The 19,156-nt window shown below is 34.5% G+C and overlaps 1 protein-coding gene across 18 annotated transcripts in view; it reads left to right on the top strand.

The window, feature by feature from the left end:
* Positions 1-19,156, top strand: part of Trip12 (thyroid hormone receptor interactor 12) — a 147,086-nt gene that overhangs the window by 58,316 nt on the left and 69,614 nt on the right. For all 18 annotated transcript variants that reach the window (XM_047544449.1, XM_047544448.1, XM_047544461.1 and 15 more), the window contains one exon: positions 16,318-16,423. In XM_047544449.1, the coding sequence (XP_047400405.1) occupies positions 16,318-16,423 (106 nt within the window). The remainder of the gene's footprint in view (positions 1-16,317; positions 16,424-19,156) is intronic.

Genomic DNA, 19,156 nt, shown 5'->3' with positions numbered 1-19,156 from the left:
TTTTTTTGGGTGGGGGTAATGCAGGGGAATGGGGGCAGTGTTTTACCACTGAAATCTGTCCCCAACTCTCAATTTTTTTTTTTTTTTTTTTTTTTTTAACTTTGAACTGGTCGCACTCATTTGCCGAGTCTGACCTCCAGTTTGTGACCTGCATCAGCCTCTGGAGTCATTTGGATTACTGGTGTGTGCCACTGAACCCAGCACAGTGCTAAACCATCACATTTTAGTGTTTGTATCTTTTTTTTGCCTTTGCAACATCTGCTATTTCAGTTGTTTCCTAATATCAGTATGGGACATAAAGTTGGATTTTCTTCTATACTACATACAAAATTGTCAGTTTAGTTCTGAGTTGGTTTTCACAGAGATCAGAGATCATATTCTTGATATGTGATAATAAATTAGGTTAGTAGAGTAAATGTGTCCTAATATAAATTAAATATAAATTTTATGTGAAATATTCTATGACTTTTAAGGAGCTTAGACTAAAGATGAATGCTTTATATACTGCTTTGGGTCCTAAGTTAGTGGGAAAGAATATTGCCCTTTTGATAATTGGAATTTATAAAGAACTAATGTTTGAGGATAATACATTCAAGCAAAGAAACAAACCAGATGGGAAAACAGGGTTACTTACGTTCCTTTATGAGCTAGGCTTTGAGATCTTTAAGCACTTTCCCTTCTCTTTTTCCTGAAAGAATTTTTCAGGAAGCTTTCTCATTAGAATGGAGTAGAACTAGTGATGACCCCCTTCACTTATGTGCTTCCCAAAGTGCTAAAATAGTTTTCTTTTTCTTCTACTATTTGGCTTTTTTGTGGGGATGGGGGGATTCTGTTTTAAGAAATCTGAAAAAGTACAATAAGAAATCACTTAATACAGTTTTGGGGATGAAGCCCAGAGCCTTGAATGTGCTAAGCAAGTCCCCCCCCCCCAATCCCCAACACACACAGGCCCCACCCCCCTCCCGCTCTCTCCCGCTCTCTCCCGCTCTCCCTCCTTTTCCCTCCCTTTCTCTGTACTGGGGATTGAACCCAGGGGTACTTAACCACTGAGCTAGGTCCCCAGCCCTTTATATTTTTTATTTTGAGACAGTCTTGCTGAGCTGCTTAGGGTCTTCCTAAGTTGCCAAGGCTGACTTTGAACTTGAATTCCTCCTGCCTCAGCCTCCCAAGCCATGGGATTACAGGAGTGTAGGAGTGCACCAGTGCACCTGGCTATTTATCTCCATTTTTTAAAAGCACTGAATTTTTGTTGTATTTAATCAGGAATCTTGTTTCTGACTATCTTTTTCTCTTCTGCATCCTTGTAGAAAATTGTGGTTTCAAATCTGTATTTTGACAAGGAAATAGAGCCTTTTCTTGGTTATTTGAACATTTTACATAATGGTCTACTAGCATTCTTGTAGTTAATATTGAGTCAGTCTAACCTAATACTGAATTAAAGCTCTTAGCTCTCTTTAACTATAAAATAAATCTCTTAACTACTTTCAATTCAATATTAGCTGAATTTTAATAAGGATACTAGAAAGCAACATTTAAACTGTATCATAGGGTTATTGTGAAGGTAACATCTTTTAGATTGTTAAAACTTTCCTCTGTTTGGTATTTTAAATATGGTACCCATCTGTACAAAACCTTTTCAGTTTCGTATAATGGATCAGGACTTGTTAGATAGCAATCTTAAGCTAAATAGGAAATAAAAGGCCAGGCTAAAAAGGGACAACAACTGTCTATTTGTTCTGCCAAAGTTTTCTTGATAATTGAAATTATTTATATCAGATCTTGCCTCTTCTTTTCACTTCTTTTAAATAAAGTAGAAGTATGTCTGTATCTCTATGTAGATGTGTGTCCATGTAGTAGCTGTGTAATCTCCATAGCCAGTGAACCAAGTTGAGTTCATAGTAAGTTCATGGAATTCACTCTTCCCTTTTTTCCTGTCTAGTCTATCTCACTTGAAGAGTATAAGTTTTTAGGTCTTATTTGTTGGAGGGTTCAAGTGCCAGGTTATAGCAGATAGTACTAAAGTGTCATGACTTTGACTCTTCTCAGAGATCATTTAGTTTCTTATAGTCTATTGACATGCTTTAAAAAAAAAAAAAATCTGGCCCTATCAGTTGCTGATTAATGGGGTTTCCTTGGTCATAAGGGAGCACTCAGGAAACCCCAAGATTTCTGGCAGTGCTACTGAGCTAGTAAAAGATCAGTCCAGAGAATTCTCTTAAGTGTGCTTTAAATGCAGTCACAAACTGATTTAGTATTTAAAAACTCATTTCATAATGATTTTTCTTACTTTCACAGAACCTCTGTGTGTTCTGTTGTCACTGTATTATTTTTCTAGTCTCACTGCTACTTTTCTAGTTCTGATCTCTATTTATAACCTAAACTGCTGAAACAAGAGAAGGAACCAACCAGAATTTGTTTAGCATCTAACAAGTGCCAGGTATTTTACATATGCAGTCACATATACTTTTCAAAATAATAGTGTTTTAGAATAGTTATTAAATAACTTTATTCCAAGGAGGTGAAATAATTTCTCTGAGTGACATGTCTCATAAGTGGCAGAGTTAGGATTTGAAGAAAGTAGTGTATGTGACTTTGAATATTACCTGTGTTTATTTCCTGTAGTTTCCTGTAGCATAATTGGGTCACTTGAAAATATTAAGACCCCAGAGGAAATTAATTTTATTTGCTCCTTCTTTGCTCCTGTTGGTTAATCTTTAGGAATGAATAATAGGTGAACCCTGGGATTCATATACCATTCACCATGTATTTGCTTCTTTACAAATAAATGAAAAGCATTTTGAAACAAAGTAATAGCAAATACTTACTATACTTATAAGTGCTTGACAAGTTATTCTAAATACTTTGTATGAGTACCTCTTATTTATCCCTCATCATCCCTGTTTGGCAAGTACAGATAAGGAAACTTGAAATCATTGGTCAAGTTATCTGTTCAAGGGCAAAGAACTAAGAAGTGATAGTCAAGAGTCAATCACAAGCTGTGTAGATTGCACAGGAATAGCAGATCAGGGGAGCTAAATCTCAGAAGGATTCTTGAATTCATACAGGGTGGGACGTTATCTTAGACAAGGTTAAGTGCATTTCGTCAGAAATAATTTATATGAGAAGGCTTAGAATTGGCAGGTAAATTCTCTGGGTTTGAAATAATGTTATTTGAGACTGGGGCCAGGCCGCAGAAGAGTACTTACATGGAGCTAAAAGTCTTGGATTTGAATCCCATATTACCATGTTGCAATCGTGGGAAGTTTGTAATTTTTTAATTGTTAAATATGCACAGTAGTATTTGAAGAATAAATATGTGTGGTGACTTGGCATAGTGCTTGGTACATGGGCATTATAAATTTTAGGATGTACAATTGGAATTAACCTCTTAAGGCAGAAAATATGTAAAACAACATTTTGTGAATGAGGGGTTGATTAATTCTGACCATTGATCAGTTTAAGTTAGCTATTTTTAGATTTTGAAGACCCAAATTCAAAGTTATGTTGTCTTCGGTTTTGTGAGGTTGTGCAAATAATTCAACTATAGTTATGATGCTATTCTTAATTGCAAAGTAATAATACTTATTCTTATAAAACATAAATACAAGAGTAAATATGAGAACAAATTCGTGGAATTACAGTATCATGTAATCTACCAATATAAAATGGTGTATGAAGAATTCTGGTCTTGTATATGAAGGACTTTTTATGCATCAGGGTTTGTTGGTGGTTTTTGTTGTTTCATTAATCCAAGGGGCAGTATTAGTTTTGATGGAGAAAAGTTGATAGGTAGATTTCTTTCTAGTACAGATCTCAGCAGAAAAAAAATGTGTATAAAATAAAATAGGCCACTTAGTGATATCTAAAATACTCCAGATTGAATAGTTTATTTTTTCCCCAGATGTCATTTGTTTTCTTCCAACTTTTAAGATCCAGTAAATCTGTTTCTTTGATGTTAAACCTTTCTTCAGGTAAAGTCTTCAAGTAAAGACTCATGTTAAGATATGATTGGTTGATTGGTTAGCTTCAGCTTAAAGGAGAAATTTTTTGGAATTATAGACATAATAGTACCTTCAAGATACTTTCTGAAAATGACTTTTCATGGTCAAGTATTACTCAAGGAGATTCAAGATATACATTAACATATTATAGACTGCAGGAAATCTCCACTATTACTTCTGCTTAACACAATTTTTTATATATTTATTTGACAACTGTTCTTATTTCGGAAGACAGCAGTGGATTGTGGAATACACTTTGGGAAGTGATGCAATGCATTTAGTCAGGACACTTAAGCAGGAAGACTTTTTGCAGTTTGTGTTTTTTGAGAAGGGCTGATAGGTTGGTGAACATGTTCTTGGTAAGAAACTAGAGCTGGCAGGAGAGCTAGTGAAATTTGCTACCTTAGTGATAGGTTTTCTGAAGCATTGCTGCTTGCCAGCTGCAGCTGATCAAAATAGCTCAGTGATAGAGGTCATTCTATATCACTTGGTAGAAGTCTTGAAACTACCCCAGAAAGGATAGTGCTGTGTGATAATTTTTAATGTGTTTTGGTAAATTATTATAGCTATTATGTGCTATTTAATCAGGTAAACAGACATTTTTACAAATTTATATAGTACAAATGTAAAACCAGTAGGATGGTTTTAAAATATCATATTTTAATACTTTAAATAACTTAGTTTGCCATCAAAATATATTTTGCTAATCTGCCTTCTTTTAAAAATTAAGCAGTTTTTTAAAAATTGCAGTAATTTCAAAATGTGAATAGTAGATGGTAGCACAGAATTACAAGACAATTGGTGATCAGAATCGGAGTAATTAAGAAACTTATTTATAGAAATTTTAAGGGTATTATATTTCCAGTCTGATGTATCTATTTGTAGCTCTAGTTTACTCTCCATTATTTAAAGTGGACATCATGTGCATATTTATTAATAACATGGTCAGCAGTCCTAACCAACTTATTTCCATCTTGAGTTTCATACTCTTTTGGTGACTTGCATACAGCTTGTGGCCATTATTAGCACTAAACAAAATCAGGCAAGTGATGATGAATTCTGGGACGGTAATTCTGCTTGAATTGGATCTCCTTCCATCAGTCTGAGACATGGTACTTTTCATCTCCAGCATAGGGGGAAGAAGTAAGATTGAGTTGAATAGGAGAAAAGAATTTAGAAGTCAGATTCTTGATTTCACCTTTTTGTGTCTTGTAGAATCCTATCTATTGAATTGAAAAAGTTGTGGGTTATCTTTGAGCCTTGTGGAGGTATGCGGTGGGGAGCTTCAAAGGAAGAGTCTTGAATGTCAGGCTTTTTCTGTATTATACAGCAGCTGTTAAAACAATGTAGCAAGTTAAAAGTTTAATAATTCCAATATGTAACCACTTTGAAAAGTTACTAACAAAGAATCTTTTTTGAGACTTTTAAAAATGTCAGTAAATTAAAAAGAGATGCCAGAGTTTTAAAAGATCAGTAAAAAGAAACATATCTTTGGCCTCTGTTAAAAAGACTTTGCTTTGTTTTACATTCCTTATGAATTATAAGTGACCATGTTAAGTGTTTGAGTTAAGAACTGTCAAATTAATTTGATTGAATTTATGTTAGTTAAAATCAGTCTTTTCTACTCTTGCCTCTGTGTTCTGTAATATTTTTTACCCTTCTAATTCTAAAATATGTTATTAAAAACAAATCCAGAAGACATAAAATCTACAAAGAAGATGTCACTTTCAATTCCATTTACAAAGGGCTACTTTTTTTTTTTTTTTTTTTTTTATGTGTGTGTGTGTATCCTCAAATTTTTCTCTTATTAACAATTAAGAGCAGTTTAGTCAGGGAGTTAAATAAGATTTCTTATTAAAAACAGCAGTCATAGCATCATGCAGGGTTCAGGGGTGTGTATCTCTCATTCAACTTACTGAGACTCTGTTTCAAAATATAAAAAGGGCTGGGGATGTAGCCAACCGGTTGCCTGTGAATGAGGCCCTGAGTTCAGTCCGCAGTACTGCAAAAGCCCCCAGCAGTTTTCTCATCTCATATTGTTTTTTCCCTGTAGCTGATTATCTTGATATTTACTTGACTCTAGATTAATACTGTACATGTCCATTTGTTGATTTTTTTCCTACTTTGATCTGCATTTCATCTGCTTCATAGAAAATTAGAATTTTTGCCTTCCAGCATCATCCTGTCTTCTCTCCCAGCAAACAAATAGTGCTCATGCTTCTCTCCCAGTCATGACCAGTACAGACAGTGTTTACGTTATCATGGACCTGTAAATGTTATCTACATGGAGCCACGTGGGAATGTTTCCTTTCTTACTGCATATTTGTTTGTCCTAAATTTAATGATGAATTTTTTTTGTTTTCCTTTTTTTCAGTTATACATTACTTCCTCACTCCATGCTGCATTCTTATTGTTTAATATTTTCTCAAGTTGTCTTCATGGCATCTGTTTTATCTTCCTGAAGACCTGAGACCTGGGGATAATTGCTGTTTAGGCCTGTTAAAGTACCTGTTTTCGCTTTGGGGCTTTCTTCAGTCTTTCCAGTTTATTTTTTCTAGATCTCATATCTGTTTCTTGTTTGAATGAAATATATCTTCCGCTTGCTTTCTAAGAAAAACTACTGGGGCTGGGGAGATAGCTCATTCGGTAGAGTGCTTGCCTTGTAAGCACAAGGCCCTGAGTTTGATCCCCAGCACCCAAAAAAAAAGAAAAAGAAAAACTACTTAGTGAGATTTTTTAAATGCTTTGTCCTTTTTTCAGATTTTGAATGCTGGGAAGTTTTATCACCTTGTTACTTGTTGAATAGATTGGTTGGATGTAGAGTTTTAGGTCAGTAATTATCTTCCCTTCAAAATTTTTGAAGAACAATATTTCTGTTAGTTTTCAATGCTTGAACCCTTTCTATTCCTGACCGTTTGTTTATGTAATACATTTCTATGGAAGCTTGCAGATCTTTACTTCCATTATTTAGATAATTCAAGATATTGCCCATTGTTGGTCATTTGCTTTCATCCCTTCTAACCAGTTATCCTGGTTCCCCTTGGTCTGGGGTGTCCCCAAGACAGGAGTTTCAGCTCCCAAACCAGGATAGTCCCAGACAACCCAGGATGGTTGTTCAGTCACTCTTAACTTTGTTATCTCTTTCTCCATTTCCTGTTACATGGGTGTGATTGTCTCCTTGAATGGTCCTAATCTGACCTCTTTTCTCTTGCTTTCCTTTTTAAAATGTTCTATTTCTGGTAGGTTTCTTCAACCTTTCTATTGATTTTGCTTCTCCCACCCCTTGTTTGCTATCTTGTTTCATTTTCAAGAGCTTATATTGTTTTCATTTTTTCCCCCCATAGAATCCTGTATTTGGTTTAGGGATGATTTTTTTTTTTTTTTTTTTTTGAAGACATTAATAACTTGCTTAAATAGGGCTTTTTGGAGGTGATTTATTTTGAGGTTGGTTTTTGTTTTTAAACTATTAAGTTTCCTCAGATTCTGTTTTATTCCTGGTTGTTTCCTCATACTCAAGTGTGAGACCAATAATCTAATTTGTGAAGTTTGGAGTTTGAGAGTCATTGTCTACTGATCTGGTTGGGCTGTTTTGTTGTGGAACCTCATTTTATTTTTAGATTTATTTTTGTTTTTGCCTGGCAAAATTCTGTGGGCAAAATTCCTTCAAACTCCTGCTTTAAGGTGAAGGCTGAAGTGCCTGAGTGCTGGGGGCTGACCTTGAAGAGGTTTGAGAAAGAAGTGGAGTGTATGTCATCTAGTATATGTGCACTTGGTTTCCATCACTCTGCATTTATGGTTTGGTGCATCTATTTGCAGCTGTGTACTTTAGGAAATGCCTGTGTTTTATACTTTGTAAAGAATAATGGTCCTGTGTTTTAATGTGTCAGGAGAGGCACAGTTGTCCAGCTATGCAAGTGGGGGAGGGAAGCTGGGAATATCCCTGCTTCACAAATACCCTGTCAGTTACTCCTCAGTTTTAACACCAAAACCGCCCCCAGAGAACCTTGTACCATCAGTGCGTGAGCCTTTTTTGGGTTTCTGTGTTTTATAGTCTGGTAACTTATTTTAGTTTTATGCTTAGAGCTTTTTGAACTTTGCAATGCATATAACTCTGGGAGTGCAGTCTCTGTTACGTTCTTTTCAACAGTGTCGATTTAGGTTTCAGATTTTTTTTTTTTTAAGATCTTCTCTTGCCTTTTTGCCTATTTTGCTCTGTCTGGCCTCTAAATTCTGATTCTTTTGCCTCAGTCTCCTGAGTAGCTGGGATTAAAGGCATGTGACCCTGTGCCTGGATATCTCAGATTCTTTTAGTTCTGTTTAATAGTATTTCATGAAAGGGCAGGAATAAATGCACATGTGTTCAGTCTTCTCTCTTTACCCAAAAGACAGGCACTTTTTTGTGTACATGCACATACTTTCTCAGAAGTAGTATCTTGCTATACAGGATGGTAGAATTGCTTTTCAGGTGCTCGTTTTGTGCCTGGCTCCATAATTGATACTTGACATATATCAGATTTCATCCTTATAATGAAAGAATGAAGTAATATCCATGTTTTAGGTGTAGAGACACCAAATTTTTTTCCTGTTCAAATCAGACTTTTTCCTGTCAAAAAAATATAAACTACATCATATTAAATGACTACATCTGGCTATATCTTAATTAGTAAATGAGCATTTACACTGTTATAAATTTTTAAGTTAAATATAGCTTTGCAATTGTCATCATTACTTCCTTGTTTGGTCACTGGTTATGCTTCTTTAAAGTATTAAATAGATCAATAACTTTGTACCTTTCTACTATTTTTTAATATTACCAAATCATTGCATGAAGTGCATTGACTATGAAATAATACTTTGGTTTAGAAAATTGTATCTGGATTTAGTTTCCACAAAATCAGTCTTTTATTACTGAGTTATTTAAAAATCTGTGATATCTTTTTATATAATTACTTTCCATTTTGTGAATTTATTGTATCAAAGTAAACTATTAATAAAAATTTGTATGCTTGAAGGTAGTCATAGCATATTCAAGGCTTGCCAGATTCTCATGATTCTGTTGACTTGTGTCAGGTGTAAATGCCCATTGACTGATGGACTTAGAGCTGTTTACTGAAAAGGTCCCCACAGTTGTTTTTCATTGCTAAGTTTTCTCAGCAAAGTGGTCCTAATATGATTGATAAGTTAAATCCCTGATAGGTTGTAATAATCCAAGGAAGTGAATGATTTTTATAATGAAGATTTATAGAACACTGATGAGAGAAGTTGAAAAGGACACCCACAAAATAGACATTTTATGTTCATGGATTGGAAGGTTTATGTTTTTAAAATGTCCATTTTATCCAAAGTGATTTGCATTGAACATGCAAGTCAAACGATTAGTGACATTTTTTACTTAAATTCTTCCTAAAGTTTGAGATATTTCAGATCAAATATTGCATACCATTTTTCCTTTTTATTTTCAAAGTTCAGCTCTGTGAACATTTTCTGTAAAGGGCCATATAAGTAAGTATTTTAGGCTTTGCTCATCCCATAACAGTCTCTATTACATCACCATCATCTTTTATTATAACTCTAAAAATACAGAAATTGTTCTTAGCTTGTGGGCTATATAAAAACAGACTATCAGTTGGATTTGGCCTACAGAGTACAATTTGACAACACCTATTCTAGAGTGAAATTTTTAATGTAGTAATTGTACTCAGCATTTTGGGGGTTTATGTGATGCTCAACTAAAATTAAATGGGAAAGGAACTCTGGTTACATAACTGGTAAAGCCAAGAGGTTGGCTGGCTTCAGGCTTGGTTGAATTCATGAGGTCAAATGAAGATGGCCTAACAATTCCAAACCTGTGGCTTAAGGGCCCATCACCTCCTCTTCTCCAATAATCCTCCTTTCAGTTCGTGAATTTGAGGCCAGCCTCAGCAACTTAGACACTATCTCAAAATAAAAAATAAAGGACTGGAGATGTAGCCCAAGTTCCCCTGGGTTAAATCTCAAGTACTGAGGGAAAAAATTTGGAAAGTTTAATAAATTGCATTGCTAGAATATGTGATAGCAAAGGGCTGTGTAATAGATCTGAGATATGTATATTTCATATAAAAGATCAGCGTACCTTCAGTAGAGATTATGTAAGAATATGACAGTGAATATGTATTGTCTAGTTGTTAATTTTTAAGTAATTCAGCGAAGTTAAGAGCAGCAATATAGTGTCTATCTTGGTGGCTCCTTTAATAGGCAGACACATAGCTAGTGTTTGTTTCTCTTACAGAGAACAGAATTGGAATCATGTCACAGTTGTCTATTTAATAAGAAATCTTAAAAGTTTTCCAGTAGAAAAGAAAAATCAACTGGGCCCAGGGGTGCATGCCTATAGTTCCAGCAGCTTGGGGGAGACTGAGGCAGAAGAATCTAAGTTATGAGAACAGTCTCAGCAACTTAGTGAGGCCCTAAGCAATATAGACCCTGTACATAAATAAAATCTGGGAATGTTGTTGGGGGTGGGTGGAATGCCCCTGGGTTCAATTCCCAGTACCCCATGTCCCCCTGCCCCCCCAAAAAATAAACTTAACTAAAATGCACCCAAAAAGCATGTTAGCTATTTTTGTGTAAATTAAATATCCAGAAAATGTCTAGGGCCATTGTCAACACTTCATCTGTTGATTCATCTAAAATGTTTTCTCAAAAAAAAATTTAGATGGATGGATAAAGAAACTGTGGTATATATATATACACAATGGAATATTATTCAGCCATAAAGATAATAATATTATGGCATTTGCAGATAAATGGATGGGATTGGAGAATATTATGCTAAGTGAAATAAGTCAATCCCAAAAAACCAAAGGCCGATAAGTGGATGATGATATATAATGAGGGTGGGGCGAGGGGGTGAGAAAAGAATGGAGGAGCTTCAGATTACGTAGAGGGAAACAAGGTAGGGGTATGAAAGACGGTGGAATGAGACATATACCCTATGTACATGTATAGTTACACAAATGGTGTGAATCTACATTGTGCACAACCATGGAAACGAAAAGATGTACCCCATTTGAATACAATGAATCAAAATGCAGTCTGTAAAAATAAAAATTTAAGCCCATAGTCAATACATATGCAGTTTAAATGTTTCACATTTTAAAAGCCACCCTTTGCAAAATGCCTCATTTTTTAAAAAGGATGAAGCTATGAGCTTGAGTAAATCAGTTTTGGTCTAGGAATGCACACTATTGAAAACAAATGTATATTGTAGAACAAACTACATTTTTGGATTTAGCAGTATCACATTTTAAAATTCTTTTTTAGAATATATGACAGTGTATTTTGACATATACACATGAAGTATAACTTACTAGGATCCCATTCCTATAGTGGGGGTATTCATATATCAACATAGGAAAGTTTTGTCCCTTTCATTCTACTGTCTTTCCTATGCCCATCTCCCCTCCTTTCATTCCCCTTTGTCTAAACCAGTGAATTTCTCTTCCCTTTTCTTTTTGTGTTAGCACTAATTACAATTTTTGAGAGAACAATATAACTGCCAATTTCTTTTTATGTAAAACGATAAAGATTATAGGAGCAAGTGCATACATTCTTGTTCCAATATAAGGTCAAGAACTTTGAGAAAAGTAGCATGTTTGCATTTATTCCTAACTTGATTATATAATGACTTTGTGGATAAGGCTATATTAATCTGACCAGTGATAATTCTGGTTGCTTTTCAGAGTGGCATCATAAAAATAAATGCTGAATATTTTTTCTGCATTACAGAGCTTGGGAAAGAAATGTGTATTTGTGTATACCCATGCACATGTGTTTTATTGATTTTCAGTAAGTTAATTATTTCTTCTTCTATTGCAATACTCTTGCTTGGCTAGTAAAATGCATGGAAACTTCTCTACAGATACTGTATTTGTTTATGGATAGTTCTAAAATTTTTATTTGACCCAATAAGGTAAAATTTTATCACCTTGCCAGAATTATATTGAAGATGTAGCACTCTCTGTTCTGCTTCAGAATAAGCTTAGGGATCATGAAGTTGATTGGATTACACACTTTTAAGCAAATCACTTGATATTTTTGTGTTCTAAGTATCAGAATCCTCATAACTTCATGTCTGTAAGTGGTTTTGAACAACTCAAATACTCTATAATTGTGAGGATAGTATATTGGAGCAGTGTCAGTTGCTGAACAGACAAAAGAAAGTTAAGCTATATTTTTTTCTAAAAAGCCATCTACCAAACTGCAAATAGTGATGTCCCTTTTCCACTAGAGAGAGCATTATACACAGCAACTCTTTTACAGGCAAATGGATATTCTTTCCGAAAACAAAATGTTTGGGGTTAGCTCTCAATTTATTAGGGTAAAGGGGGTCATGACAGTTAGCCTAATTAATTATTTTATATTATGGTTTGATTATGACATCAGCTGTAAATGTTTTTCTGTCTGCTCTGCCATTCTGGTTTGTTCTTCTGTCCTACCCCACTGCAACTTAGACTGGTGATCTTAAAGTTTAACACCACAAATGGATAAGTGGATTGTGGCGTGTTAATCCACTCAGGAATATCACTTAGCTATAAAAAGGAATGGACTATAAATATGTGCAAAAAACCAAATTCAGTTCCCAAACACTACATGATTACATTTATATGAAATTTTAGAATAGGTAGAATAGTAACAAAGCATTGATTGTTAGGGGATTGAAGTGAGATAGGGAATTAACTGCGAGGAACAAAGGAACATTTTTTATTCCTGACATATGTATTTACAGTGTACAGTGTGATGTTTCAGTATATGTGTACATTGTAGAATGATCAAATCCAGAATGTATCATTTCTTTGTGATGAAAATATTTAAGATCCTCTTGGGTATTTTGAAATATACACTGCATTATTATTAACTATACCATGCTTTGCAACAGAACAACATAACTATTCCTTTTATGTTGATGAAACTGAAACTTTGTACTCATTGACTTATATCCCCAATATAGGACTTTTTTTTTTTAACTTTCTTTTTCCTTTGCCTACTCAAAAGGTTTTTAGTTTGATGGAATCCCATCTGTTTTTGCTGCTGTTACCCTTGATTTTGGTATCATAACTAAGAAATTACTCCTCAGACCAATGTCATGGAACCTTTTTCCTCTCTTTTGTTACACAGTAGTATTATAATTTTCAATCTTGCCTTTCAGTAATTGGTCCATTTTTATTTTATTTTATTTTATTTTATTTTTGTATATGATGAGAGATAGGGGTCTGATTTCCTCCTGAAAACAGCTATCCAGTTTTAGCAGCACCATTTATTGACAAGACAGTCTGTTTCATTATGTGCTCTTGGCATCTTTGTGGAGAATCAGTTGACTGTAGATGTGTGGTGCTCTTCTGGGCGCTGTGTTGGTTGATGTGTCTGTTACCATGCCATTACCATGATGTTTTGATTACTACAGTTTTCTAATAGATTTTGAAATGCCATAATTTGATTTCAGTTTTATTTGGTCAATATTGGTTTGGCTATTTAAGGTCTTTCATGGTTCCATGCGAATTTTAGGATTTATTTTTCTGTTTTTGTGAAGAATGACATTGAAGTGTTGATAGGGATTGTGTTAAATTTGTACATCACTTTGTGCGGTATGTACTTTTTAACAATACGAATTCTCCCAGTACATCAACATGGATATCTTTATTTACTTGTGTCATCTTTAGTTTCTTTTTTGAATGTTTAATAATTTTCAGTATATGGATCTCTTGCCTTCTTGATTAATTTTATTTCCAAGTTTTTTTTTTTGTTCTTGTTGTTGTTTTAATACCAAAATGCCAATATTTTTCTAATGATTTCTGTTCCAATGATTTGTCCAGTTTTGAAAATGGGATTTTGCTCTGTTTCTCTTCAGATCTTTTAATATTTGCTTTATATATTTAGGTTTTCTTAAATATGCTTAAAATTGCTACATCTTCTTGAAGAATTGACTATCACTATTTAATGACCTTTTGTCTCTTTTTATAGTGTTTGACCTAATGTTTTGGATGAATACCTTTGTCACTCTCATTGAACCATACACATAAAATGAATATATAATATATATAAGTTAACTTAAATAAAGATTAAAAGAAAGCTAAATTCTAAAGTCTATCTTATCTTTGTGCCTGAAGAGTGAAAGCATAAAAATGTTGTAAAAGCATACCATGCCAGGTATGGTGTTGCACACCTGAAATCCTACCTACTTGGCAGGTTGAGGCAGAAAGATCACAGATTCAAGGCCAGCCTGGCAATTTATCCAGACCCTTTCTCAAAATAAAGAGGGCTGGAGGTGTAGGTTAGTAGTAGAGCACTTGCCTACCAAGCATGAAGCCCTGGTTTCAGTCCCCACTAGAAATCAACAGTATAGCAGTAACCTACAATACATTTATTTATTTAAATATTGTATTTAAATATGAGGATTTGTGCTTCTGTCCTTTACTGTATCATAGTATATTATAAGGGTAGTTTAGTGTTACATGCACTCACTACTGACAATAATAGAAGGGTCTTAAAAGTGATTTATTGCAAGTGATAGCTCTTCATTTTGGGAATGCTTTAATAGAATTTGTACTTGTGGGTATTTTCCCCAGTACTCTATTTTTTGGTTTACTTTCACCTCTCCATAAAGTTCAGATAAGTATAATTAAATATTCTGAAAATATTTTTAAATGTTTTTAATATTTAAAAATGCTGATACGAATTGACCAACGCATTAAACTTGCTCCTTTGCTCTTTTGTGTTTTCTGTGTGTTTCTCAGGTGACCACGGTGTGTGCCAGTGAAAAGATAGAATTAGAGTAGGATAGGGATATCAGGCACAGGTATGTGCTTACATCAGGTAATTCTGGTGATAAGCTATATAGAAAATCAATCTCAAATTAAGTTGAAATTTAAACTTTAAAGCAAATCTTATTTTGCCAATTAACACCCTCCACCCCTGCCACCACCCTTGAGATGGTGTTTCACCTGTGTTGCTCAGGCTGGATTTGAAGTTGGGCTCAAGTAATCTTCCCAACTCAATCTCCCAGATAGCTAGGACACTTTTACTGTGCCCAGTTAAAGTTATAATTCTATGAACCTTTTATGTGAGCTTCAGGTGTCCAGCTAAACTTCCACAAAAGTTGTTTTGGGGAAAAAAAGTTCCAGAAACTGTGGTTTTGATTTCTAAATGATAATGCCTATCTGAACACATGGTTTTGCTTTATAGCTTGTGTTCTGTGTTTAAAGATTCTTGAATAACTTTTCACTCATCAACTTTCCTTATATATGGTATAAAGACTATTCCAAGTCAAGATGTCTAGAATCGTTTTTACAACTTATCTCTCAGACCTTTCACTGGTGCTTTTAACACAATCAAGAGAGGAAAGACTATCTTGCCTTTTCACTTTTAAGCAATTAAAACTTTATGAAAAAATGCAGGTGACCTGCAGGAGTATATAATCTCTGAAGAAGTTCACATCCATTTAAGATAATGCCATCGTTCTAGTGGAAATATGATTGCTGACTATAGAGATCTTTTACTGGAAGTCCTTGTTCAGACAGAGCCTAGTGCCCAGAATGACATCATGTATGTAGTAGCATTGTTTGTAGAGTTGGGAGGGGGAAGGGTGGATTAATGCCATCATGGCTTCTCCCTTATTCATAAAATAATAATTTTACTCAGTTGCTATATCTTTTTAGATATTATATACCCTCTATAAGCATTAGGTAGCTTCCAGAAAAACTTACGAAGTGTGCTGGATTGACTTTTCTTCCTAATTATACAATGGTCTACAAATTGAACATTTAACATTTATTTGAAGCATGTTTCTTGTTTATGAGGTGGTATAAAGAAAACATTTTTTCTTCTCTCAATAACCTTATTGACAAGCCTTATGTAAACTGCTGAAGTGGAACAGTTTAAGAATAATATAACAAATTTACTGAAATTTGTCAAATTCTTGAAATACATAATACATAATATAGCAATTCCTTGGCCTTAGTGGGGAAGAGTACTAAATAAATAGGAACTTTGAAAGAGGATGGTTTGGGAGAGGAGACTCCCATGACAGTGAGACTGTCATGCATTTTATGGGAGAGCTTGAGTCAAAGTAAGAAGACTGATCTGAACTGGAATGCAAAGCACCATTAGCTTTCCCATTATGAGTAGGCTAGGTCAAAACCTAACTTGATCATCATGCTAGATAAGTCAGGTAATGATTCTGTGTACTTTTAAGCAGGGTGATGACCAGGAGAATTTTGTAAATTTTAATTCACAGTAACCTCTCTTCATAAAGTTTTACTTTGGTATTTTCCATATATAGGTTTAAGAAAATCTACCAAGAAGCGCAGTGAGTCCCCACCTGCTGAGCTCCCCAGTTTGAGGCGGAGCACACGCCAAAAGACCACGGGCTCCTGTGCTAGTACCAGGTAATTAATTAATTTTGTTTTGTTTCCAGTTAACATTCTCATTTACTTTCTCTTGCTCAACTCTTTTAAAATTTTGTCAAAATCTTTATTTCTAAACTTTTTTTAAAAAGTCAATAATGTTAAATAATTTTTAGCAACACTTTATTTTTTTGTTCTGTTTTGCTATACCATTTTCACAGTTACTGCCTTTCTCTTTTGCTATACTATCTTCACAGTTATTACTAAGTGTTGGAGATGTGGTTGTTTTTGGAGTTGTAGTCTGCCAAATACGTCTAAGAATACCTTAATGCAGATTTGAGTTGTTTTTTAAAGGTCATTATGTTTCCCAGTGGTGTAATAAATGAATCAAAAGAGATGCTTTTTTTTTTTTTTTTTTTTTTTAAAATTCATTGGTTGTTTTTAGTTATACATAACAGTAGAATCCATTTTGATATAATTATACAAGCAAGGAATATGTCTTATTCTAGTTAGGACCTCATTCTTGTGGATGTACATGATGTGTACTGTGATGTTTTCATACATGTACGTAGGAAAATTGTGTCAGATTCCTTTCAGTGTCTTTCCTTTTCCAATCTCCACCTCCCTTCCATCCCCATTGTCTAATCTACTGAACTTCTATGCAGCCCCCACCCCCTTATTGTGAGTTAGCCTTCACATATCAGAGAAAACATTTGACATTTGACTTTTTGGAACTGGATTTATTTCACTTAGCATGATGGTCTCCAGATCCATCTGTTCGCTGTCATAAAGTCATTCTTTATGGCTAAATAATACTCCATTGTGTATACACATTATCCTCTTGGGAAGCCTATTTTAATGGTTGTAGTATCACCTAATTTCTAAAAGCATTGGCACTGGATGCTAAACTAAATGGGAAGGGAGAAGAAAGTCTTAATTTTTGTACTTCAACACCTGCCTATCTAGAGAAAGTGTAGTCATTTTGTGTGCTCTTCCTCATCTCCAATTCCTGTTTTTCCCAGTTGTTGTGGATATCATTTTCAGACTATCAACCACCTTTGATGTGTGGAACAGAATATTATTTCACATAGTTTTGTTAACTCATTGATAATCTTAGGTTAAAGTTAGACATCTTTTTTCTATAATTTTCTGAGATTTTTAAGCTTGGTTAGTTGGTTAAGTGCACTTGTGCTGATGATTACTTAGTAGACAGATGTGATTTCTTCCTCTTTCATATGTAGTTTGTTTACCCTACTAAGTGCATCAAACCAGTGATGAGGCATTGATTTTTAGCTTGCCTTTTTCTTACCCTGACTCAGGTAAGCAGAAAGGTTTTAAGCACTTAAATTGCTTCTTCTATTTTGATTGTTGTTAGTGGTGATTGAATAAGGAGATAGTATGACTGGTCTGTAAGTCATAAGAAATATCATAAGAAGTCATAAGAAATGCCACTTTAAATCCTCACTTCTTCACTTTTTGGTTTCGTTTTCCCCCTGGTTTTGGTGCTGTAGTTTGAACCCAGGGCCTAATGCATACTGAACTCATTCTCTACCAGCAAGCTACATTCCCAGCCCTTGCACGTATTTTCTGATTCTTTAGATTGCTTAAAATATCTAGAATTAGTATGCCTGTTTGGTTTTGAAGTTTCTTAGTAATACTTTGATGAGGAATTCTGAGAAATTCTTTGAGTTTCAGTTCTATTTTAGACTGAATTCTGAATATTAACTTACCAAAGGTTTATAGTCTGAGGTATAAACTGAATCCACTGTGGTTGAAAATTGATTTTAACTTGAATGTGAAACCAGGTAATTTAGTGTCTTACTCTGCCTTTTCTCTGAACACAGAATGGATGCATGTTAGATGACTTGTAGTACACATGGTCATGCTGTGCACAGGCCATCTAGCCCACCTACCTGGAACACCCTTCCTTGGAAACCCTTTCTGCATTACTCACTTAAATTTAGTACCTTGGTAGCCTACTGAGGTTGTGTCTCTGTCTTTAAGCTAAAGCTCCTTGAGGGCGGCTGCTGTGTATATCCAAAGCAACTCTGTGTATCCAAAGAGTTCAGCCCAGATGATTGTGCAAATTAGATGTTGAGTGAATATGAGTCCTTGTAATTTGTAGCGTGATGAGTTGGGTTTGAAATGAGCTGGATTGTGTGTGTGTGTGTGTGTGTGTGTGTGTGTGTGTGTGTGTGTTGCTGGGGATTAATCCCAGGCTAAATCCCCAGCCTGAAATGAGCTATTTTTACCTGTGAAAGAAAGGTTAGTTAAACCAACTCCTGTTTTAGGGAGGATTTTTCACTATAAGAAAATAAACTTTTCTAATACCCTGAAGTAATTCAGAGCCTTAATTTACATATCAATTTTGCCTTCTTTCTTCTTTAGGAGGCAGAATTTAATTTCACTAGTTTCTTAGTCTAAAACATTTCAGTAGGTTTCTTGAGTATTTCCTAAAGTAATTTGGTGAGTTGCTATTTAAATAAGAGGAAAGATCATGAATCAAACATAATTTGTTTCATGAAAAATAAATGATACTTCTGTTTTCCATACCTTATTCTATGCTTTTATTTAATCTAAACAAATGTCTTCCCAAAAACCATCTCTATTGTTTATAAATATTAAGCCTGTCCTTCATTTACAGGATGGAGTTATTGTCCATTTTAAGGGTAGTTATTTTTAGATGATTTAGATAATCTGGAACATAGAGAATGGGAATGTTCTATCCTCCTCTTTCTTTCATTGTCAGTCTGAGTCTTCAAATCAGTATATATT

The sequence above is a fragment of the Sciurus carolinensis genome, chromosome 3, assembly GCF_902686445.1.
Source record: "Sciurus carolinensis chromosome 3, mSciCar1.2, whole genome shotgun sequence".
Taxonomy (NCBI): Eukaryota; Metazoa; Chordata; class Mammalia; order Rodentia; family Sciuridae; genus Sciurus; species Sciurus carolinensis.
The sequence above is the reverse complement of the archived record's forward strand: the minus strand, read 5'-3'. Positions and strand labels throughout refer to the sequence as shown.